Source organism: Crocuta crocuta, unplaced genomic scaffold, assembly GCF_008692635.1.
Source record: "Crocuta crocuta isolate KB4526 unplaced genomic scaffold, BGI_CrCroc_1.0 scaffold170, whole genome shotgun sequence".
Classification (NCBI taxonomy): Eukaryota; Metazoa; Chordata; class Mammalia; order Carnivora; family Hyaenidae; genus Crocuta; species Crocuta crocuta.
Window position 1 is genome coordinate 8,446,896 of NW_027527853.1, and position 25,285 is coordinate 8,472,180.

Genomic DNA, 25,285 nt, shown 5'->3' on the forward strand with positions numbered 1-25,285 from the left:
CCTTACTCTATAAATAGAATCACATTGTCTCTTGAAGTCCTTTCTGGGTGAGGAAAGTGCTTTTTATAGCTTGGGACTGCTTCTGCTTTCTTGGTCTCTTCCAGCACCTGTTAATCCTGGGGCAGCTGTGTCCTTCCCTGTCCTTACACTGTATTCCTAGGTTTCCTCCCTGCAGAAGACAACTCCGGAAACCACATGGTGTCTGTACGTGTGCCAGTAAAGAAATTTCACTCCCCTCCCTCTCCAAATCGGCCTACCTTTCTATAAATACTCGCTCTCCTCCCTCCACTCAGGCCTGTGAGTAGTTTGGTCACTTAACGAACACACACACACTCACAAAGCAAGGAGAGGAGGGGCGTTGGAGGCGACAACGTGAATGACCTTGCAAAGGTGTCTGGCCTTCTGGGGACAGGATTAGCAAACTTGAAACCTCTACAAATAATTTGTGTGCCTCCGTATTCCTCCCAAATCTACCTGCTCCTCTTGCGCCTGCCTCGATCAGTCCCTCCGCAGCTCCGAGATACAAAGCTCAACCCGCCCATCTCTTTGCAAACCCAGAGAACTTCAGTCCCCTAGTTGAAACTCGTCTGTGGCGGTGGCGGGCAGCACTGGGCATGCTCAGTAGTGGGGACAGGTCTGGAAGGCAAGGAAGCCGCGTTTGAAGTCGCGCGGCCGGGGAAACGGGGGGAGGGGGGCCGTCGGGGCCCCGGGTGGGGGGGTCCGCGGGGCTCNCGCGCGCCTCCAGCTCTTGCCCGAGCTTCAGCCACAGCCACCGCCCCCTCAGCACGACTCCCCAGCCAAGAAATGCCGGCTGCGGAGGAGGATGGACTCTGGAAGGAAGAACAGGCCGCGTAAGTTCCCATCGCTAGCGCAGCGCTGGCGCGAGGCAGGCGCATCCCGCGCGCCCACCACCCCCGGGGGCGGCGGGCAGGCACCGCAGCTGGGCCGGTGCGCCCCAGCACCCGCTATCGGGGGAGTGTACTGGGTGGGGGGACTCCCGGGACTGATTCTTTTCCCAGGGTTGCCAAGCACTAAAGATCGCTGCCTGAGCCTCACTCTTGCTTGCTTGCGTCTGTAGAATGGGCCGATTGAATGCGGATCCTGCGCTGCTCCTTCGGTCATAGCTCTAGAAAAGGCGAGCGTACTGCCCGCCTTCCTAATTTGTCGGTGGGAAAATGCACGTGTGCGAACATTTCAGGGGGTCCGGGAGTAGGCGGAGAGCAGGAGAGCCCTCTCCCTTCTCCTCGCCCCCTTTCCTTGTCTGAGTTCATCCTTCTGGGGTTGGCGCTTAGGCAGCCACCTTGTCCTTTGAATCGCAGAGTAGCCGCCAGTACCTCGGGTCTATTGGCAAACGCAAGGCCTGGAGGCGTGGAGTTTGACAACCCCCCAAATCACATCCTATTAAATCCTTTTTCTTCGCAGCCAATGAGAGGACCCATTGGCAGGGGCACACCCACTGATACCATGTGGGCCGGAACTATGTGGACCAATGAGAATTGGAGGTGGATTTTTTTTTTTCCGGGAACTGGAGAGGTAGAGTTAAGGGTTTCTAATGGCAGCGTGCGGCGTAAAAAGCTGAAATGCGTTATTTCACAATCTAAAGCGTATATATATGATGTTACTTGATAAAGAGTACCTTCCCTGCAGACGTCGCAGGATGTAAATTTGTAGGTCGAGTTTACAACTGGTTTGTCCCATCTGAGCCGAACCTCCTACTGGTTACCTCTTTCTGGGTGTCTTTAATGAAGCTTATAAATGGCAAAAAGCAAAGTAAGTAGAATGCATACTAATAAGTGATTGCATTCAAACACTCACCATTTGCATATAGGTTATTCTGTCTGATACGGAGAAATTGCTAGTATAGATTTTGGATTTGTCTGTAGAAGTTTGATATTTGGCAAACTTTTTTGTTTCTCTCTTTCGACTCTTAGTTTTTCTGCTCTCAGTTAAAATCTCTGAGACTTTGGAAAGTATTAATGTGGGAGGGGATGACGCTGACACTTGTATTTTGTAGATGTGAAATGTTTAGGTTGAAAGTCAAAGTCTTGTCTGAAACTTTAAAGCCACACAGCAGATTTGGCAATGGTTGTAAGGAAGACAGCTATTTAGCACTTGAATTTGTACTTACTTTTGTTTTTTTGACTTGTTAGAAAATTACTTTCTTTATGGACTTGATATTATTTATGATTTATTAACCTGTTTTACTTTTTTGGAAACCACATTTTAGTTACTTCTCTGATCTACGTTTACAAATTGTACAGCAGTTTGCAATGTAAATAGCTGAAGTATATCAAAAGAGAACTGTATTAAGTTTTTGTAGTATAGCTAGCCTGAATGCTCTATAAGGGTATGTAATGCCTTTTGAAATAATTTTTGAGGGATTGAAAGTACACTCTCTTAATAATAGATTGGAGGCAGAGAAAAAATAATTTTGAGGCTTAACTTGAGCTTGCAAACCCATAAGAGGTTTTTTAAAATTTTTTAATTATTTTTTAAATGCTTATTTATTTTTGAGAGACAGAGAGGGACAGAGCATGAGTGGGGGAGGAAGACACACACACACACACACACACACACACACACACACACACACAGAATCTGAAGGCTCCAGGCTCTGAGATGCCAGCACAGACTTTCACAAGGGGCTTGAACCCATGGACCTGAACTAAAGTCAGACACTTAACTGACTGAGCACCCAGGCACAAGGATTATTATTTTAGAATACAAGAAAATATAACTTTATGCCTGTATGTTTGGTGTCAGAAATTGAAGTGGTTTGTATTTTTTAACAAAAATGAAAACCTTAGTTAGAGTCCAGTGACCATGATACTTACTTTTAAACTTTTGAAAGGGATTCGTCAAAATTGACTTTTCATTATCCTACCATGTTTTCATTTCTCAAATTTGAACAAACATTTCTGAAATAAATTTTACGTGTTCTGAGTCACATCTGTGTTCACTACCAAAATTTCTCAGTGAAAACTAGGGTCAATATCTTTAAGCCTTGCCTGTTAATGTATAGGTAACTTTTTATTTAAAAAGAAAATGCTCAATCAGTTCATATTTAGGTTCTCTAATCTACTTAAGAGTTAAGTATATCCCATTTTCTAACAATTGATAGATTTTATGTGAGCAACTATTACAAACAGTATTTGGGTGCTGTAAATAAAATGTAGGGGTATGTTGGTGGTGGAAGCTTTGAAGCTGGACAAATAATTCCTATTTACCAGTTTACAACATCAAACAACCTGCTTCTGTCTAAACCAGAGGTGTGTTAAAGACGGCCAGATCACAGTGCTCTTAGATAAGCACGTGGAATGCTTATGTGCATAGGTGTGTTTCTGTTTGGCAATATCGTGGATAGAGTGCCATACACATTGGAATACTTAATGTCTGAAAACGATGAATGCAGTGAAACAAACGATTCAGTAGTATCTGATTGTTTTAAAAATGTAAATCTCAGTGCAAGAATTCTTCACAGCGTGTAATCTAAGCATCAGACCAGTGACAGGTTGATTTTGCTAGACCAGCAGAGGGGAATGTTGTCCACCGTTTTCATCGAAAGTACCATCACCTCACCACTTGCCCTTGGAAAGCTTTTGTAGGATTAACTGCTTCCTAAACCTCCTTGGTTACTTTACCTACCTCTGCTACTCAGCAGCTGTATGGCCTCAGCCCAGTCACTAGCTCTCATCTCGAGATCATGGAGTTGGCTAGGTGATCTTCCAGTGTTGTTCCTCGTGTCTTCCAAATTCGGTGATACTTCAGAGCTGTGGTTCTTCCTATATGACTTCTCCACTACCGCTCTGCCACGTGACTTCACATTTAATTGGTTTTTTCCTTGTGCCAGTTGTTGCCTGTGTATTGTCTTATCCCCTCAATTAAGTTAGAAGTCTGATTATAGAGGATATCGTTTTTTCTCTTATGCCTTGTACCTCGACTCCATGAACATTTGATTGATGTTACAGAGAAAAGATACAAGCAACATTATCACCACTTCATTGAGGTAGTCATTTCCATCCATAAGATAGACTCTGACAAAAGTTCTTCAGTAGAATTTCCGTAAAGTATCAACTGGGAGCTTCCTTTGGTCTGCTTCTTGGTGATTTCATTCTTTGAAGCGTGCATCTCATAGGGTCAGCTCATTTTCCAAATATTTTGGAACTAACGATAGTCCTAATAAAATTCTGTGAGGGCCTAACATGTTGAAAATGGTGCAGCCATTCAAACCTGGAGGGCTTGAGTTTGAATTGCCACTGGGTGGCCTGGGCCCAATCATTCACCTATGCCTCAGTTCCAGGATGATAAGATGGAGATAATTGTACTCTTCATTGGGTTGATATGAGGATTAAATTAGATAATGTATAGTAAGAACTTAGATTCCTGCTTGGCATATAGCATTTATTCAGTAAATGCCAGCTGTCATCACCCTCATACAGAGTACTGCCCACTGTTAATCTATAATACAGGACAATTGAGCTCCCAGGTTAGTTAAAGGAAAAAAAAAAAAAAAAGCAGGCTTAGAATAAGAAAGACCAAAACGTTTTACTTGATTAGCTGTAACACTCTTAGTTTTTCAGTTTTTTTTTTTACCCTTCCCCAATAAAAATAGTGGATAATACAAAAATGTAGAGAAAAAGCAGGAAAAAGTGCTTACAGTCCCATCACTTAGAGAAAACAACTGTTTAAAATGTGCCATGTTTTACAGGTGATTTGAGATCATACTAAGATGAGACTTTGATAACTTTTTTATTTAAAAGTGTTAGCATAGGCGAGGATGTGGAGAAACGGGCACCCTCCTACACTGTTGGTGGGAATGTAAACTGGTGCAGCCCCTCTGGAAAACAGTGTGGAGGTTCCTCAGGAAACTAACAATAGAACTCCCCTANTAGCATAAGCATTTTCTTATGGCATTAAAATGTTTTTTTTTTTAATTTTAGAGAGAGGGAACTTTTTTTAAAAAATATTTTTTAATGTTTATTATTGAGAGACAGAGTCAGAGCACAAGCATGGGTGGGGCAGAGAGAGAGGGAGACACAGAATCTGAAGCAGGCTCCAGGCTCTGAGCTGAGCAGCACAGAGCCTGATGCGGGGCTTGAACTCATGAACTGGGAGATCATGACCTGAGCTGAAGTCAGCCTCTTAACCAACTGAACCAGCCAGGTACCCCGAGAGAGAGGGAATTTTAAGCAAGCCCTACACTCAGGCCTGAATCCCATGACCCTAGATCATGACCTGAGCTGAAATAGAGAGTTAGACACTCAACTGACTGAGCCACCCAGGCACCCCCCCCCCGAAACATCATTTTTTAGTGGTTGTACTATATCCCCAATATTCCATTGTATGGATATACTAGAATTTATTTAAACTTTCTCTGGAAGCTTTAGGCTGCAGCAAGGGCCTCTATATCATAAACATTGCTGCAACAACTCATACATAACTCTTTTTTCTTTTTTTATAAAGTTTTTTTGTTTATTTTGAGGGAGAGAGAAGGATCGGGGGGAGGGGGCGGGGAGAGAGAATCCCTAGCAGACTCCCCTCTATCAGCACAGAGCCTGATTCGGGGCTCAGACTCACAAACAGTGAGATCATCACCTGAGCCAAAATCAAGAGCCAAACACTTAACCAACTGAGCCACCCAAGTGCCCTTGTCCATGACTCTTTCTTAAATTATTGTTGATGAAATGGGTGGACACATACTTTGTAGAAAAGGAACCAAAACGGCACAAAGTAGTATTTAGATGTTGCCTTGAAATGCTGGATATTTTAGAGCACAGGACATTCCTAGGTGAGCCACCCTGGTGGAGCGAGGAGAGAAATGCAAAGGAGATTGTGGGAGTCACCGAACCGCATGCTGCAGAAAGGCAAGTGTTTGGGCATCCTTGGAAAGCTGGAGATCAGTGCTGCCCTCCCCCTTCCCTTCTCTGTTTTGTGGTGACAGGCAGGAATAAGGACTGGATCAGGGCAGGCGGCCTCCTGTGGGGTGGGAGTGGGCATTCTGGCTTCTCAAATCATTTCAATAGGACACTACTAACAGAAAATGGGCAAGAATTCATTGCACCCGGGGCGCCTGTGTGGCTTAGTCGGTTAAGCGTCCGACTTTCGCTTAGGTCATGATCTTGCGGTTCGTGGGTTCGAGCCCCGCTTCGGGCTCTGTGCTGACTCCCAGCTCAGAGCCTGGAGCCTGTTTCAGTCTGTGACTCCCTCTCTCTCTGACCCTCCCCTGCTCACGCTGTCTCTCTCTCTCTCCTAGAAATAAATAAAACATTTTTAAAAATTTTATTAAAAAAAAAAGAATTCATTGCACCCATATCATATTCATAGGTACAAACTGAAGAAACCTAAGTCTGTTACCAGTTTGAGCTAGCCACCATGGTGAAAGCACAAGGCTTCGATTTTCAAAATATTGGGGTATTTAGCTTTGGCATTTGGGCTTTCTACTCCTGATGACTAGTGGAATCAAGCTAATTAGAAAAACCAGGATAAAAAAGATAATAGGTAGAATTTTCTGGTTGTATCTGCATAGAGGGTAGATATAGATGCTTTTTTTTTTTTTAAACCATGCTCAGTTCTTCTACATGGATGGGAAGCATTGCAAATTCAACAACAAAGGACTGAAATGGAAAGCAAGGGCACGCTGTAGTATTCCTACCATCTGGGACATGGTCAGTTTCCCAAGTTTGTCCATGAAGTTATGAGTGGTACAATGCACAATTTAAACTGAAGATTAAGACTTTAAGGCCCAAGTGCCCAGCATCTAAGTGGTTAAGTCAGGTATCAGGATCTGCACTTTTTCTCAAAAGATCAATAAGTGCATTTCAACCTTACCATGAAGCATATTTTGTTTGGCACAGTAACCCAAGATGGAAAGAGTGCCGCTAATTTTTAGCATGTGGGACATTTAACAAGTGAATAAAAGAAAACCCATCATGGTTTTGGAAACAGAGTAAGTAGGGAAACAAAGGAGTACCGATTTAACTGACCAGTTTTGGGGTTTGTTTTGTTTTTGTGATGACGTGTGTGTGTGTGTGTGTGTGTGTGTATTTAATACAAACTGATTGCCTTGAAAGTAAAAATAAATCAAGGTTTGACTTCTATGATATTTAATTACATGTGCTGTAGCTTTATTAAGTAAGCCAGGATTCACCTTGGGATGGCAGTATTCTGAATCAGATACAGAAACTTCAGTGTACCCAATGTGGTGTGTGGAATTTCTAAGAGCCTTCCTCTAGGTAATGCAGCTGTCAAGCTTGATATCTCATTACTTAATTCATGACATCTCTTAGATGCTTAGAGTTGGCTAATCATACGTGTGTGCTTGTATGTGTGTGCGTTTGTAATCTCCTTGGGAATATATTTGAAAGGAACACATGATTTGGAGGGATGAGGTAATGTTATTTTTAGAGGCAGTTACATCAAAATAATGATCTGGGCCTCTAACAGATTTCTCCACAGTTTGGAAAGAGGACGGAAAAATTCATGAAGGTAGTGAGTACTTACAGTAGTCACTTGGAGCAGAGTAGCTGTTATTGAGCAACAGCTATGTACGTATTGAAAACATACACACATACATGTTTCATAAAAACAGCTACGTGTTTTTATGAAAGCATGCACATCACCAACCCCACTGTCCATTTTACAGATGGGGAAAGAGAGGCCCAGAGAAGTGAGGTATCCTGCCCCCAAATCTGTAGTCAGTGAATGACCTGTTCAAAATTCAGACCCAAGTCTAAGTCCATTGCCAGCTAGCTGCCTCTCTTTTCTGCCCTGATACACTTGTTACTTATGTGTGTTCTGTAAAACTTTAAGAAGACATAAGTGTATGCAACCTATACTCCTTTGGCAAAAAGCTCATCCGTGTGCCTGTGGAAGTAACAGTGGCCGTTAAAGGGCACTTACTGTGTGCAGACACTAGGCTAAGTGCTTTATATGGGTTATCTCAGCAAACACTCCCAGCACCCTGTGAGTTGGGTATGGCCGCAGTTTGCACACTTGTGTCCCCCCAAAACGCATATATTGACATTCTAACCCCCAAGGTGGTGTTATTAGGAGGTAGGGCCCTTGGGAGGTAATTAGGTCATGAGGGCAGAGCCCTTATGATTGGGATTATTGTCCTTATAAAAGACACCCCAGAGAGCTAGCACCCCCATCCCCACTTCTGCCATGAGAGGGTACAGCAAAAAGATAGCCATCTAGGAGGCAGGCTCTTACCAGACACTGAATCCATGAGTGCCTTCATCTTGGATTCCAGAATTGTGGGAAATACATTTCTGTTGTTTATAAGACACTGAGACTCTGGTAAGACAGATAATATCATGATCTTCCTTCTGCGGATGAAGAAAGTGAAGGACAGCACAAGGACTTAGGGCAGAATTGTCTGAGTTCAGATTTTGCCTCTGCTGGGCAAGACTCGGGAAGTGTAGGGAATGTTCTGTAGTGGAAAGAGCTTTGGAACCTCCAGACCTGCATTCAGGGCCTCCTGGCACCATTACTAACAGTCTCACCTTAAGGCGAGTTCCTTAACTTCTGGGAGTACTTCTTGAATAGAGATAATGGTGCCCATCTTATTAGCTGTGAAGGCCAAAGGCAGAAAGTGTAGATAAGTTGTAAAATAGAATGACTGGACCCTGGTATGTGCACAGTTAAAGATATTTTACTTCCCAACATGAGCAACTATTAATAAAGGACATTTAATATTAATATTGTTGGTGTTACTGAGTCACAGTGGCTTTCAAAACTTTGTGAAATCTCGGGATTTCTGTGAACTCATCGTGCCCTGCCTGAGACTGGGCTTCATTCAGGGTATCTTCCAACCTGTCCCAACATCACACCCTGAATGGAAGCACCCCTACTTCTGACGTTTCTAGAAGCAGGACACATGGCCGGTGTCACAATTCTTGACCTCACTGTCACTTTCATAAATTGCCCCAATGCAATCCCTGAGATGGAGTACAGCCTGCCCTGTCTAAGGGTGATTTTGGTAACTTGATGACTAAGAAGACTATCATTTACTTTACTGTTAATCTACTGTCAGGACAAAGTGTTTTTTTTTTTTTTTTTTAATGTTTACCTTTGAGAGAGAGAGAGAGAGAGAGATACAGAATGAAAGTGGGGGAGGGATAGAAAGAGGGGAAAACAGAATCCAAAGCAGGCTTCAGGCTCTGGGCTATTAGCACAGAGCCTCATGAGGGGCTTGAACTCACAAACTGTGAGATCGTGACCTGAGCCGAAGTCGGATGCTTAACTGACTGAGCCACCCAGGCACCCCAGGACAAAGTTATGTTTAAAAAAGGAAGTTTCTTCCTTTGATCTTTATGGTTTGATACCTCAGTCCCTGAGTGAGATAGATAATGCACGAAAAGAGATAAGGATTGGGAAAGTGAGCACTTTTCCTTCATAAAATTTACAGGAATCAAACAAGTCTGCAGAATTCAGAACAGATGTTACTTCTTAGGCCTTCTTTTTAACCCATAGCCCAGCAAACCTTGTTCTGCCAGACGAGGAGATGGATATTTCTGGGCACTTGTTGCCTTCGAGACCAGCACGTGAACCTTCTGGTACGCCTGGCACTGACTCCATGCTGAATCTGGGCCACTGGGCCCTTAGCTAGTGCCTCTGGACAGTAGTCTGCTTCCACTTGAATCTCTGTGAGCTGTGGCCAGCCTGAGCAGTGCCAGTTGCTAGGAATCCTCTGAGGCTTCTGGACAAACAATTCCTTTATAGCCTGAGGTAGGCAGTCTAGGAGTGAACGAGATAGGGATGGATTTGTGTGACTTCCAGTTTGATATGGGTCAGCAGTGTGATGAGGCTTCCAGCAAAACAGAAGCACCCAATAAATGTCAGCTATGATGGGTGGTGGTGTTAGATGCCCTTCCTTACCCTAAGTCAAGTCACACTCCCATAACTTCTACCTTGACAGTACAGTGTTGTCCAGTCTCTCTTCTGCATGACAGCTCCTTAGACATTTAAAGACAGCTATTTTGTCTTGACCTTTCCGTGGAGTCCTACCCGCTGAAAAACCAAGACCCACACACTCACTTGCCGGACTTCAGCATCCTTGTGATTCAGTACCTGTTGTGTTGAGCTGCCAAAGCATTAAAGCTTAGATGGGAGAATGGCCCCTTGGGGTTGTCACAAAGGGGATCAGGTAGGTACTGACCTGGGTGACCTTGAACACTGAGATTTAATATGCCGATATGTCCCACAGGGGCTAATCAGGATTTTTTTTTAATCTTTTAAAAATGTTTATTTACTCATTTGAGAGAGAGAGAGAGAGAGCAAGGGAAGGGCAGAAAGAAGAAGAAGAAGAAGAGAGAGAGAGAGAGAGAGAGAGAGAGAGAGAGAGAGAGGGTCCCAAGCAGTCTCCACGCTATCAGTGTAGAACCTAACTCCGGGCTTGATCTCACAAACTGTGAGATGGTGACCTGAGCCAAAATCAAGTGTCAGATGCTTAACTGACTGAGCCACCCAGGTGCCCTGGGGCTAACCAGTTTTTATTCCTGTGGGCCATGCATTGTGCTAGACTCTGCGTGTGATATTCGGCTTCATGTGATTCCAAGCTGTGGCCTGAAGCCAGTTGCCTGGCTTGGTTTTATTCAAATGCTGTAACATTTTCAAGTCACGAAGCTCTGTGTGGGTAAGTCCGAGGACCTGAACATAGTTGAGGCTGTCTGTTTGCCATCCATACTTTCCCAGCTACCAATGTTTGCTGAAAAACATCTAAAGACACACTACATATTCAGGAGAAGGAAGGTAATATCAGTTTGGTCAAGGAGATACCACATCTTACCTTTTATGGAAGGGTTTTACTATGAAGAAGTGGCCCAAATGCGATTTTTTTCTTTGGAGTGACTTGGCATAACGTATCATCAACACTTTTAAAGAGTAGTGAGGGGTATCATGAATAATTATGCCCGGACCCCAGGCATAAACTGGGATCAGCCTAGGCGAACCACAAGAGTACAAGTTCCTGTTATGTGACGGGGCCAGCTCTACATGCTTGGGGGAGCTGGTGGTGCACATTCCTTCCTAACTCTGCATTCAGTGCCCTGGTGTTGGTAGCTTCAAGTTGGGTGCAGTGGGTGTATTTACACTATGGAAATTGGCAAACACTGAAAATCAAGGCTTTCTCTTTAGGCAGCCAGTTGCTAAACATTTACAAGTACGTCACTGACTAGAATACAGGTCAAGGGTCACGCAGAGGAAAGTCCCAGACAGCATCAGTAATACAAGCTGAATTATTCAAGCATTTGAGTCAGAGAATGGGAAGAAAAGATCGACATCTCCTTTGCTAAGTGGATAATGCCAGAAGGTGAGGACTTTGACAAAAGACCTTTACTCTCAGGAAAGAAAGTATTCTACAAATATCTGAGGGCCTGTTATGGTTTAAGGATAGAATTTAGAATCACACTGTTGTCTACCTCTCTTTCTCCCTCCTACGTTCCTGCCCCAAATACAGCTGGGTTCAGTGCCGGATCACCCAGTAGAGAGAACAAGCGGGTGTTAGTGTACCAACCATGCAGCAGGAGAGCTAAGGAAAGAAGAAAATAATATACACGACTTTATGTATATAATACATGCACGCACCAGAGTACTAATCACAGGAGAAACATAACTTTAGGCTTCTTCTTTATACTCATTTTATGATTCACTCCTGTTTTTCTTTTGAATCACTTGAGTTGTTTTGAACTACATGTTCATTACATGTGGATTGGGAAACACCAACATTTTCCCTTTAAATAGGTGTAAATCTGCCCCCGTGAGCCTTGGGGCTTTCTGGGGTGATTTATAGTTAATTTACTGTTGGTGAAATGGCAGGGTGGGGTTGCCTGAGGGTCTCCATTTCATGTTTTTGGTTAGGGCGGGCAGGCTGAGATTTGTCCCTGCTGAAATTTGTCCCAGCCGAAAGGGAAAGGAGATTGTTTGCTTGTTTCCAGACGCAGGCTCTGTGGGGCAAGAAAAGGGACTTCCCCAGTTCATTCCCATTAGAATTTTACTCCAAAGGTGACTCATTACGCTCCATGGTCCTCTCACTGTCTTGGATGAGTATTTGGAGAGTGTTGGAATTTTAAAGAAATCTTTTTCCTTGGGAAAATTTCATTTGTTATATAAAGCCAGGGTGTCTATCAAATAACTGCTCATCACTCAGCACTCAGGTTAGCTATCCATTTATGTCCCATCTTATTTTATCTATTACATCCAAAACTCCCCTTTCAAACGGGATGATTTGCAGCAAGTCTCAGCTCTATCAGTTCAATGGTAAGTGTTTTTATATGTGTTTCTAAAAGATAAAAACTCTTTTTAAAAGCATAACCATAAGCTGTTAATTGCTGAAAAAAGTTCACAATGTATTGTTTTTAGTTGAAACTATATAGTAGTTTGTGATGCACAGAGTTATAAATTCGGTCATCTAACTGCGGTTAACATTGTTGCAGCCTGTTTGTGGATAGAGAGATGAAAATCTGATATTGTGTTCCCTGGGAGGATTTCGTTTGGGGTGTTTTTGTTTTGCTTTGTTTTGTTTTGTTTTTGTTTCTTTTGCCAAGACCTGCTACTATTTGTTTATGATTAATTTTTAACCATATCTTCATGGTCTGAGATTTGAAACTTCATTCTTGTAATGAAATAATCCTGTGCCAAAAAAGGTGCTTTGGAATCACCCCAAAATCACTGGACTAGAAGTGATTTGTATCTCCCATGTAGCTTTTGTCTTGAGAGGGAGAGATTGGGAACAGGATGAAAAGAATTCTGCCTCTGCAGTCACTAGGGTGAGAACAGGCGAGCTAGCACTCGTTCTGAAGACACATGGGAAGGAAGACTGGTCTCAGGCTGGAGGTCTGGGGTGCTGGATTCAAGTCGAACCTGGGGTTTACAGGAGGTTGCCAGGAGGGGTATTGCTAAAATTTGTGAGATTTGCCATTCCAGGCAGTCTTTAGACCTATATCCCCATGTTTCAAATGAACCACAAGAACAAAGAGATCCTGAATCTCTCTAGTATCACTCTTGTTTGTCAAGCATTTTTGAGGAGCAAACCACTTAAACATCAGTGGGTTCTTGTCTGTATAACTTCTAGGATTGCCTTACTCTTGGAAGTTTTATGAGTTTTTCAGCTTTATGCAAAACACGATCCAGATGCATTTTATGCATCCCTGCCTTCTTTGACAGAATACTGAGTATCGTGGTATTTTCTGGTAATTTAGGGACATGACTAATATCTGGTTTTATACTAAGCTGTAGAAGTCATGGTGCACAGCTGGTTGCTCTTTTGTTTTTTTAGGTAATGGATACTTGTTATGCACCAGCTGTGTACAGGATGAAACTTTTTTTTAAAAGGGTCCACATATTTACTTCAAAATTCTTTAAAATTATTTTTGTCTAATGAAAAGTCGTAACTAAAAAGCATGTTAAAAACCCTCTAACTAATGTTTGGGTGAGCTCTTTAACTTCTCAGCCTCAGTTCTGTCATCTGTAAAATGGGCATAAATAAGAATGCCTACCTCATTGGGATCTGAGAATTAAATGAAACATTGCATGTAAAGCTTCTGGCACACAGCCTGGCACATAGTAAGCCCTTAATGTTAGCTGGTATGGTGCTGCTGCTGGATTAACCCATTTTTTGTAGACCTTGGAATAAGCTTCTTCTGAATTCTTTTTTTTTTTTTAACGTATATTGATTTTTGAGAGACAGAGGGAGACACAGAATCTAAAGCAGGCTCCAGGCTCTGAGCTGTCAGCGCAGAGCCTGATGTGGGGCCCAAACTCACAGAGGGCGAGATCATGACTTAAGCTGAAGTCAGACACTCAACCCACGGAGCCACCCAGGCACTGTGCCCCGTTTCTTCTGAATTCTTATAAGCAGAGCATTGATTGGCAAATTTATAGCTCTGAAGTCTTTTAAAAAGTTTGGCCTGGGCACACATATCCACATAAAATTGTACAGGCTAGTATACCACTTTAGTACACGTGTACCACAGTCAATTACACTCTAGGCAAGGCTTAGTTAGGCATATTTGCTTGGCAAATGCTCTCACTCTGGCATAGGTCAGTTATATAATAACAAGTAAATGAATAACCTGTCAAATTTAGAGTTTTAGCACTTATTATAAGGTTTAGATGCTTTTGTCTGATTTTTATATTTATTACAAGCAAACTGAGGAGCTGTTAGTTATTTTTAGTGTTCAGCTTTTTTTGTGAAACATTTTCAGTAAATCTGTCCAAACTACTGAATCAGTTTTGATTCCAGAAATCTCCGGATTGCAAGGAAAGCTGTTCAGAAAACAGTTAGGATTTGCACCTACTCCCTGTGAGTCAAACTTGTCTCCATATTGTGTAATCCAAACAAAGTACAAAAATAAATTGAATGCTGAAGTTTATGAGACTGCGACTGTCATCCCCAAGTGACAAGTGTCCAGCCTTTACATTCATCAAAACAGTGTTGGTCTCATAGATGGACTCTGCATTAAATGTGTAATATGTTTTGTAAAAGAAGCCAATGTAAATAAAATGTTGCTTTTATCTTTCCCTTCTGTGAGTTCCATAGTTAAGATGCAATAAAAAATGCCAGTGCTAAGGGGCGCCTGGCTGACTCAGTTGGTTAAGCATCCGGCTTCAGCTGAGGTCATAATCTCATGGTTTGTGGGTTCAAGCCCCACATCAGGCTCTGTGCTGACAGCTCAGAGCCTGGAGCCTGTTCGGATTCTGTGTCTTCTTTTCTCTCTTTTCCTCTCCTGCTTGTATTCTCTCTGTTTACCAAAAATAAATAAACATTAAAAAAATTCTTTTTAAATTTCAGTGCTAACTTGTTCGAAAATCTTACCTGAATTATAGAGAAGGGCACTCTGTCCCCAAACTAAATGGCACCAGATAAATAAAATACTTTGAATGCTCATATTTATATTTTTAAAGTTTTCACCTCTTTTTCCAGTTAGATATTACATCTTCCTGTGCCTTCAATAAAAATTGCTATAGTATAAGAAAACATTTAATACTAATTACAGCAATTGTCACTTCTGGAAACTTGCCAGGAATAAGCCAGAAGGCAGCTGAGAACCTGGAGGGAAGCTAACACGTCTGAGCAACCGAAATCAGTGTTGGGAATAAATAAAATAGGAGATGCTTTTGCATTCTACATATAGTGTACTTCCTGTGCTCTCTCTGAGTCTGTTTACTCTTACTAAAGGCACCATTTTAACAGACTTGATTTTCTGGTTTCGTTGCATTCGTATATATCAGGTTTGGGATACATGTGCTGCAGTAACATAGATAGCAAGAAATTAACAGCATTAGCCTAAAAGCAAGACACAGAGCTCTATAATAGAGACAAAAGAATATTCAAACCATAGTAGCCTTGGAAGCAGAGAAAGGTTCATGTGCTTCCTAAGGGCATCAGTATGTGGTAGGCACAAAAGTTGATTCTCCTATGTCCATCAGTCATCAGGAAGATCTAAAATTTTCAAATAAAATCATTAAAAAAAATAAAAAATAAAAGGGAGGGCACCTGGGTGGCTCAGTCAGTTAAGCCTCTGACTTTAGCTCAGGTCATGATCTCACAGCTTGTGGGTTCAAGCCCGGCGTCGGGCTCTGTGCTGACAGCTAGCTCAGAGCCTGGAGTCTGCTTCTGATTCTGTGTCTCCCTCTCTCTCTGACCCTCACCTGCTCACACTGCCTCTCTCTCTCTCTCTCTCTTTCTCTCTCTCAGAAATAAATAAAAAAAATTAGATTTTTTTTTAGTTTTCTTTTGCTTGTTTTCTTTAAAAAATATGGGAAAATCCTTAGAAAGATTTTTTTCAAAAGCAATTATAGTTGGGGATTTCTATTTTAAAAGTTATCTATGAAATGAAAAGATTAGGCCAGAGCTTTATCGATGCATAAAATTGGCTTTATTAAGATAGAATTCACATGCAATTCACCAAGTGAAAGTGTACAGGCAGGTGGTTTTTAGTATATTCACAGAGTGCAACCATTACCACAATCAATTTTAGAATACTCCATCACCCCCTCAAAAACAAAACTTCTTAACGGTCACTCCTTTTTGCCCCCACAAATCCTGACACCAGGCAAGGACTAATATTTCTGTCTCTACAGATTTATCTATTGTGGACAGTTCATATATTGGAATCATACAACATGTTTTATTGTGATTGGTTCCTTTCACGTCGCATAGTGTTTTCAAGGTTCGTCTCTGTCTTCATGTATATCAGCATTTAATTCCTTTTTATTGCCAAATACTACTTCATTGCATGGAGACAGCACAGGTTATTAACCCATTCATCAGTTGATGGACATTTGGGTCGTTTCCACTTTTTGGCTATTATACATAATGCTGCTATGAACATTTGCATACAACTTTTTATGTGGATGTGTTTTCATTTCTCTTGGGTATGTACCTGAGGGTGGGCTTGCTAGGACACATACAAACTTCCCTTTAACCTCTTGCGGAACTGTCACACTGTTTTCCAAAGTGAATGCACTGTTTTATTTATTTTTAATATCAAACTCTTCTTATTTTTCTATTTTTTAATGTTTGTTTATTTTTAAGAGAGAGAGAGACAGACAGACAGAGCATGAGCAGAGGAAGGGGAGAGGGAGTGGGAGACACAGAATCTGAAGCAGGCTCCAGGCTCTGAGCTGTCAGCACAGAGCCCAACATGGGGCTTGGACCCATGAACTGTGAGATCATGATCTGAGCAGAAGTCAGATGCTTAACCACCTGAGCCACCCAGGTGCCCCTGCACTATTTTATATCCCCACCAGTGGCGTATGAGAGCTCCAATTTCTTCACAACCTCACCAACACTTGTTATTTTCCGTTTTTTAAATCATAGCCACTCTAGTGTGTTCGAAGTGGTATCTCATTGTGGTTTTAATATGCATTTCCCTAAAAGAGCTCTTATGTCCCTCCAGCACTAACATCCTGTGATTTTAAACTTTTTGTAGGTTTTGAGTGTCATCTCCAGTTTAATTACAGGGTTCTCGAATGGCCAGGAAGTGTCAGGCTTTATACTTTGTGATGGTTATTGTACCTAAGAGGGAACCCTGCTTTGAGCTGCCTTTGTAAATACTAAAAGATTGTTTTAAAGATTTAATTTTTTAAAAGTAATTTCTCTACACCGAACCTGGGGCTCGAAGTTACAACTCCAAGATCGAGTCGCATGCTCTACCGACGTAGCCAGCCAGGCGCCCCCTACAGGGTTGTTTTAATTGAGTAAGGTCTGGTTTTTGGGCAATGTGTATTTCACTGCTAGCAGTTTTCACTCTTCCATGGTTGTTCTTGAGTAACTGCCAGTCCTTGCAGACTGGAACATAAGTGCCAAGGGGCCAGGTTCATTGCCGTATCCCGGCTTTGTGCCACGGCGCCTCTCACGGTCCCAAATCTGTGTTCATGAATCACTGGATCCATAAGCATGCAGTCAGTCTCAGATTATTGGAAGAGGGGCTTGTGACCCCCTCTTTCTTTTAGGTTGCAATGCCACGTGAGCACCTGGCACATCTTTCCTCAGTTGCCCCTCTCCCCCAGCTCCACTTTAAAGACTTGCCAGACTCTCACCGTCAAGCTAAAATAAATGAACAAAGCCCATTTTGGGTAAACCTGTTGTTCCACCCGGTGGTGCCACTTGGCAATGCTGTTCTCCCCGAAGCCTTAATTAACCACTCCCTGGTATTAAATCGTCAGTAGATCCCTGGAGTAAGTAAGCACGCTCTGGTGGCTTGTCAAGACAGAAAGCTAAATCTCTCAGTGATTTGAACTGGGATTTGTTTAAGCAGGTAATGAGATTGCCATCTTGAGCTTCAGTGCAGGGCATTAGGAAGCTGGAGGAACCATTCCTGGGTGGACGCTCAGGTCCATTCTGGGTGCTGAAATGATCACATTGGAGATAGCCTTGAGTGCCACTCAAGAGCCACCAGACACTTGTCCCTTGGCATGTGTCTGCAGAGTCAAAACTATGGAATCTTCTTCCAGGGACCATATTTCTGATGATGAAGGTGGTGTAATTAAAGGCGAGGACTACATGGAAGGTTGATATTCACCTTCCGTTCCCTCTAAATTAGGCAGGACAGATAGCTGCTTGGTGAGAAATAGAGACAATGATCTTAACGTCTGTAATTGTATTTCTGCCCCCCCTCCCCACTTCCTCAGCCTCGAAGATGGTTGCAGAATGGGAAAGAGTTTTCATCTGTCTGTTATTTCTACTCCTTATGACCTAGGACAGAAGCCCAGGTCTTGACTGTGGGCGTGACAGGAACAAAATGAGCTCGGTGGTCACTAGAGTGACATCCCTTCTTCTGCTCTGATTTTCCCTCATAAGCGTGGTAGGGAGAGGCTCTAGGACTTTGGGAAAGAAACTGCACCTCACTGAGCTGCTCAGGGACTTGAGGAAGAGACTCAAGGAAAAGGTTTTTAACCTCATGGGTTTGACATTTTGGGTCCCCTCATCTCTTGCTTCATCTTGCCCCTGTGTCCTCCTGGCCCAGGTCCAAGCTAAGACAAGCTAAGAATACATTTATGGGTGACACCAGAATGGTGCCCTGAAAAAGCTTTTTTTTTTTTTTTTTTACCCTCCCAAATCTTAACCTAAAAAAAAAAGTAACATAGCTTTCATGTTCGTGTTTCTGTTTGTTGTTCTGATTTCATGTGGTTGTCTGTGTCAAGGTCAGCCACAGGGTTACAAATCAAAGAACATCTGCCTGCCTGACCTAAATACACCGGTACCATTGCCTGAGCTGATTTCTTTATGGAGAAATGCATGGTTGCCTTAAAAATGGGAGTCACAGGGAGAGAGGAGCCCATTGCTGAAACCTAATCATATGTGGAACGTTTCTAAACCATGGCCAGGGGGGCTCTTGTGCATGGATGATACCTGGAAATTCAAAAGCTGTATTTAAAATTAAATACTGCGGCACTCGTGTTATAAATTGTCCATAAATAATTTCATTAACAAGCAGTTAGATGTGTTCAGGTCCCTTGTTTCAGGAATGGGAATCTCTGCTAGGTCATCACCAGGTGCCACTCCAGGGGTCCCCCTCAGAGCTCCCTCACAGTTACAAGCAAGAGTAGCCCATTCAAACTCTGATCTCTCAGTTTTAATTTGTTAAAATTGTGGTCCAGCTTCGTACAGCATTCATTTTGATTCAACAAGAACAGTGGCTTTGAACGTGACCAGTGAGAATTACAGGGGTCTCTTCGTTGAAAATATTTTCTCCAGTCCTGGCGCATCCCAATCTCCAGGACATTGCGGGAGAGTTCATATTTTTAATGAACGCCTTACACAGTTTTTACAATGAGGCAAATTTAAGAAAGAATGTGGTTGAATATAGCCTGTCATTTTTAAATAAACGTAATTTAAACAGTTAACTTGAAAATTCAGGTGCACTGGGGCGCCTGGGTGGCTTAGTCGGTTGAGCGTCCGACTTTCGCTTAGGTCATGATCTCGCGGTTCGTGGGTTCGAGCCCCGCGTCGGGCTCTGTGCTGACTGCCGGCTCGGAGCCTGGAGCCTGTTTCAGTCTGTGACTCCCTCTCTCTCTGATCCTCCCCTGCTCACACTGTCTCTCTCTCTCTCTCTCTCTCTCTCCTAGAAATAACTAAAACATAAAAAAATTTTTTTTTAATTCAGGTGCACTATGGGCACCTGGCTGGCTCAGTCAGTAGAGCATGTGATTTGTAATCTCTGGGTTGTGAGTTCAGGCCCCATGCTGAGTGTGGAACCTACTGAAATAAAAATAAAAATAAAATTTGGTTGCACGAAATATTAAAATTTAAGTGGCTTGAAGGAAATAAAATTGTAAACAAACTCTAGCAATCCTGCTGAAATTGCAAATGCAAAGCAGACTCTGATCTGGTGTCTTGTCAATTCTAACCTGTGACTGGGTGTGAAGCTAAATGTAAACAGTGACTAACTCTCATGGACTCCTGACACTTTGGCCTTTATAGGCTCTTTCCTAAATAAAAGGTTCTTGTTTTTGTTTTTGTTTTTTTATTTTTACTTATTTCTAGGAGAGAGAGAGAGAGAGAGACAGCGTGAGCAGGGGAGGGTCAGAGAGAGAGGGAGACACAGACTCTGAAATAGGCTCCAGGCTCTGAGCCGGCAGTCAGCACAGAGCCCGACGCGGGGCTCGAACCCACGAACCGCGAGATCATGACCTAAGCGAAAGTCGGACGCTTAACCGACTAAGCCACCCAGGCGCCCCTAAATAAAACGTTTTTTAAAGTTATCATTTTCAACTCTGTTGGTAGAAAGATGAATGTGTTGGTGTGTCATGTGGCAACATTTTCTTCAACCTGAAAGTTTGCATGTTTTCTTCTCATTTTAAAAGAACTACAATGTTTTCATTCACGAGCACTCAGAAAGATCGCAGACCCTCGGCACTGAGCCTATTGTGTGTCACAGACCAGGAGCCTGCATGGCAGAGTCGGTGAAATCTGGGCTTTAGTTCTGCTGGCTGATGTGATAATACTTCTGCCTGCTTCAGAAGTTCTGAAAGGAATTCCTGCTATTCTTTTTTCCCTCTCGCGTATGAGAATATGATCAGCCTTTTTTTTTTTTTTTTTAAATCAGCCTTTTTGTTCCCAGCCCACATGCCAGGGAGAAAGTTGACAGGAATGGGAGGCCATGTGCCAGTGGAAGGAAGGTTTCTGTCACACATGGTTGAGTGACCTTTCCCATGGCGATCCTTCCCTGCAAACATTCCTCTGCCCCGCTAAGTGTGTTTTGAATTGCCAAGTAGTAGTGCAGGTGGGGAAATCAGGACTCTTCCTACCCTAAATTCCCACCTGAGGGATGCCAAGTATCTAACTGGCTAAACAACTTTGCTTTTGGGGGTCAGGCTTTCCTTGTCATTGATTGCCTGTGTCGAATGGATTTCAGTATCAGACATATGAGCAGGGTTCTGCCTGAGCAGGGAAGCGGGGCTGCTGAGATGGGGAATGTAGGCATACTCTTTCCCATGGACGGAACCACAGGTCTGACATCAGTGCATTGAAGCAAATAAAACAGCTTCTTTTCCTTTTGCATGGTTATGGTGAAGTTTTTGAGGATTCTAAAGTAACTCTGCTTATTACGATTAAATGTATTATTGTAAATAACTGAAAAGCCTCACCAGAAAAGCCAAAGAAGAAAAAATCCACCCTAATCCATGACACAGAGATAACAGCAATTACTATTTCAGCCTGAATTTTCTAGTCTTGTTTTCTGTGCACAAAGAGCTGTTTAATTTTTATCCAAAATAGTAATCATACACGTGTCCCAGTTAATCACCTGCCCTTTCACCTAACAGCATATAATGAGCATTCTCCTCTGATCATTACATGCTGTCCTACGACATGGTGGCATTTTTGTTTCCCTTTGTGTGAATGGATAATCATTTAATTTACTTAACCAACTCTGCGTATTTGGACAATAATCAATTTCCTAGTTGTCAATGGTAAAAGTTCGGTGATTTTAAATTTTAATTTATTTTTGAGAGACAGAGAGAGATATAGATTGTGATCAGGGTAGGGGCACAGAGAGAGGGAGACACAGAATACGAAGCAGGCCCCAGGCTCTGAGCTGTCAGCACAGAGCCCGAAGCGGGGCTCGAACTCATGTTCTGAGAGATCATGACCCGAGCTGAAGTCGGACACTTAGCTGACTGAGCCACCCAGGTGCCCCTCAGTGATTTTTTTTTAAGATAAATTTTTGAATGTGTGCATAATTATTCTTTAGGGTCAGGCAGACAGATGTATTAAAGAATATAAGAATCTGGAGCTTTTTAATGGATATTTCCAAAAAGCTGCATGGAAAGATTGCACTGGTTTACATTCCCATCGGTGCTCTATGAGTTCTTGTGTCCTTGTACCCACGCTTGCTAACACAGGGGACTGCCATGTGACTAAAATTCCAACTAAGGGCACGTAGTGTGCATTAATTTAAAAGAAACCGCGACTCAAGTTTCTTTGCATAGAATATTTAATGTTTAGCAGATTGCTCTGTGTACAATAATTGCAGGTTCCTTTACAGTGTTCTTGAAACGCTTTTATTAAATTTTACATTGATCACTTTCTTCAAGGTCCTTAAATAGTTTTTAGGTTTTCAACTCTTTTGTTATAAGCAGTTAAAAGTGTGGTTTTGGAGGGCTTTGTGTGCGCGTGTTTAGGAAGACGGGATGTGAAGTGGACAGAAGTTTGGGAATCAGTGAGCCCATCTCCACCTTATAGGTAGTCAATGGCTCAAAGAAGAACCTTGCCCACAGTCATCCTATCTGTGAGGGTACTGTCATTGCAAGTGACAAGCCACTCAACTTGGATGAGCCTTGCAGAATGGGGAGCTTGCTGGCTCATGAAACTGAAAATGGGTTCTGAAGCAACTGTGATAGACCTTGGACAATTCTTTGATCTTTCTGAGCCATAATTTTCTTATCTGTAAACAGGATGTTGGACTTGACCTAAGGTCCCTTTCACCTCCTAAAGTTAAATGTTTCTCTGAATAGATAAGCAAAAATTATATTATGCTACCAACTACATTTAGCTATGGGGAGGAGAAGGCTAGCCCTCAGAAAACAGATACTTTAAGAAATACAATTCTGTTACACACTCAGATCTAAGTTTACAAACTTTTTGTTTGTTAACGTGTAGAGATCCTTAAGCCACTTCCACATAATTAGTATTTATGTAGTATCAATATCAGTGCCTTTAAAGTCTTTTTTTTCTTATTACACCATCCTCATATATCTTTTCTACACATTAGTTTGTTCAACAAATCTATTCACAAATAGTTGGAAAAGAAATTCAGTCCTCCTGTCCACAATTAGTTCAACAAATTCCTATTCAAGTTAATTCAACAGCTTGGTGGAACCTTGAGAGATGTGTTAAACTGTGCAGGGCAGCAACTGGTTGCTGAGTCAAACCTGTGCCCGAAGGAGCTAATCTTACGTACAGGAAGAAATATTGGTGTTAGCGAACTTTGCCTCACCAGGAACACCTTAAAGCTCTGGCTGGTTGTTCAAGAGGAGATAGATTTTCTAGTATCAGGCTTCCTTAGCCCTTTAAAATTGTTTCTCTGACCTTTTCTGCATTGTGGTTGTTGGAGTTTTTTTGTTTTTTCTTTGAGGGGGTCTTTGCTCTTTGATGCTGTTTGGTCGCCGTATAAGGGCACTACGTAACCCATGAAATTTACTACAGGAAGCATAGGTGCCTCTCAGAGACTATTCCAGTGTTCCAAAAAGGTCTCTAAGAAACAGGCTTTGTTTTAAAGCCTTTGACTGCCAATAAAACTTTAAAATATTTTCACTACAGTGTTTGGAATACAAATTCATTTCACTGTTTTCAATTACTACCAGATTGCCAGTCTTGGTTTGTGTTTAGAGAAATTTTTAGACAGAGATAAATACAACAGAACCTACGTACCTTTTTATTAACACTCAGCTACCACATTTATCGGTGATACTGNAGGGAAAGAGCCAGATTTTGATGTAGGGTATATTACTCAGGATGTCCAAATCATCCTGCCTAACAACTCTGAATCCCGGTGCCTTAAAACAACAAAGGTTTATTTCTCATTCACACTCTAAGCCCATTGAGGAGATGGCTCCGGGCTTCATTCTGACTCATCCTCACTCTGATCCCTGACTATCTTGGATCTTGCCGGTCATGGTAACAGAGGAAGAGATCTGAAGGGTCTCACCCTGGCTGTAAGTGCTCTTGCCTGGAAGTGATATACAACATGTCCATGCACAACCACTGACTAGATTAGGCACATTTCCCAGCTCAATTATAAAATGTCCAGGGACTGCAGTCTGACCCCATGAGCCTAGAAGGAGGAGAGCCAGAAATACTTGGCCAGCAGCACTAGTGACTACCACAATTTACTTTTCTGATTATCAGATATTTGGCTTGCTCTCCCAACTGCAGGTGAAATGCAGTCATTCGCACCCCAAAGCAGACAACCCTGGAGCCTCACCCAGTCATGGCGTCTGGATGATGTACAGTAGGATCTAAATGAGGGGGTGATACAGAGTTGTTTTGACAGCAACTCTGGAGGTGGGTCCTCTTGAGCTGGAGGCCAGTTACCTGCTGCACCCCCTCCCCTGCATTGTATATTAATATGTAACGGTGAAAGAAAGATTGGAAAACTCAATAAATACCCTTGTTCAGAAAGAGGGTGAATGGGAGACATCCATTCATTGGTCCTCAGTCATTCTAAAATGCTGAAGCAATTCTGAAATCCATCTGGGTGGTCTGTACATAGAGGGTGTTCCTTTGGGGTCTTGATTGTTCTCTCGGGAAGGGGTTCCCCAATCTGTTGCTTCAGGCCTTCAATTTTTCCAGTAACCTCCTTGATCACAGCTAAAGACTGAAGAATATGCTCTCCAGAGGAGTGGAGTGGCTCTCCCAGCTGAGTTGAGAGGGTTGAGGGGCTCAAGCATTCAGCTTTCGGTTTCTCTGGCAGTACAACTCTTTTCAAAAGGAAATCAGTTTCCTATCTATTTAGCTGTAACTTATTTCCATATGCCAAGCCCTCAGTCCTCGGCATACTTCTGTTTACTGGATGCCTTTGTGGTTTTGCTCCCAACCTTTCTTTATTGACTTAATTGATGATACTTGGAGCCTGTCACCCTTTGGTTAGGAAGCCACACCTCTGGTCTCTTTTCCCCTGAGGTACTCTAATTGAAAGAATTAACTAAGAGCTTGTGACCTCAACTGCGTCTTTATTTGGACACTTTTATAACCCTTTCAGAGTGTTAAGATTGAGTGAGATAACCCTTCTCTTTCTTTGAACTTCACCCCAAAGCTAAGTGCTAATTGACCTCTTCCATGCAAAGACTTACTCATTTCATTGTTTATCTATTGGGAAAGAGAAGCAGCTGCTTTTTCCAACACTGCAAGTCTGACTTAAAAGACTCTATTCCTTTTTCTTTTGGTTTATAAGTGACTCAGTTAATTTCTAGGCACCTCTCTTTCTCTTTCTTTTTCTCTCTCTCTTTCTCCTCCCCCCCCTTTTTTTCGGGGGGGAGGGGAATTACACCTTTTAAAATGCAGCCAATAGTAGCCAAATGTAACCAACACAGCTACTAAACATTTGACTTTCAACCTCTTCCACAATATCTATTAATTCTTTAGATATAGTATATTCCTTTCAAGCTATCATGCATAATGGTTTTACCAAATGCCTTGCCAGCCTCCAAAATCCACTTCCCCACTCCCTGCTGCCTGGCAGACATTCTGTATCTAGAACCATCATCACTTCTGGCAAACGCTGACCAGACTCTTATCAGTGATCCGGTGGCATTTATCAAAACATTTGGATATTCTGGA

At 42.5% G+C, this 25,285-nt stretch overlaps 1 protein-coding gene across 2 annotated transcripts in view; it reads left to right on the forward strand.

Annotated features, from left to right (window-relative positions):
* The first annotated feature begins 729 nt into the window (after positions 1-729).
* PANK1 (pantothenate kinase 1) overlaps positions 730-25,285 on the forward strand; it is a 55,009-nt gene continuing 30,453 nt past the window's right edge. The window contains exon 1 of one of the 2 annotated variants that reach the window (XM_077780005.1): positions 730-851. In XM_077780005.1, the coding sequence (XP_077636131.1) occupies positions 824-851 (28 nt within the window). In that variant the 5' untranslated portion in view covers positions 730-823. Of the gene's footprint in view, positions 852-1,621; positions 1,771-25,285 lie in introns of those variants that run through there. The other variant, XM_077780011.1, reaches the window with a different exon arrangement.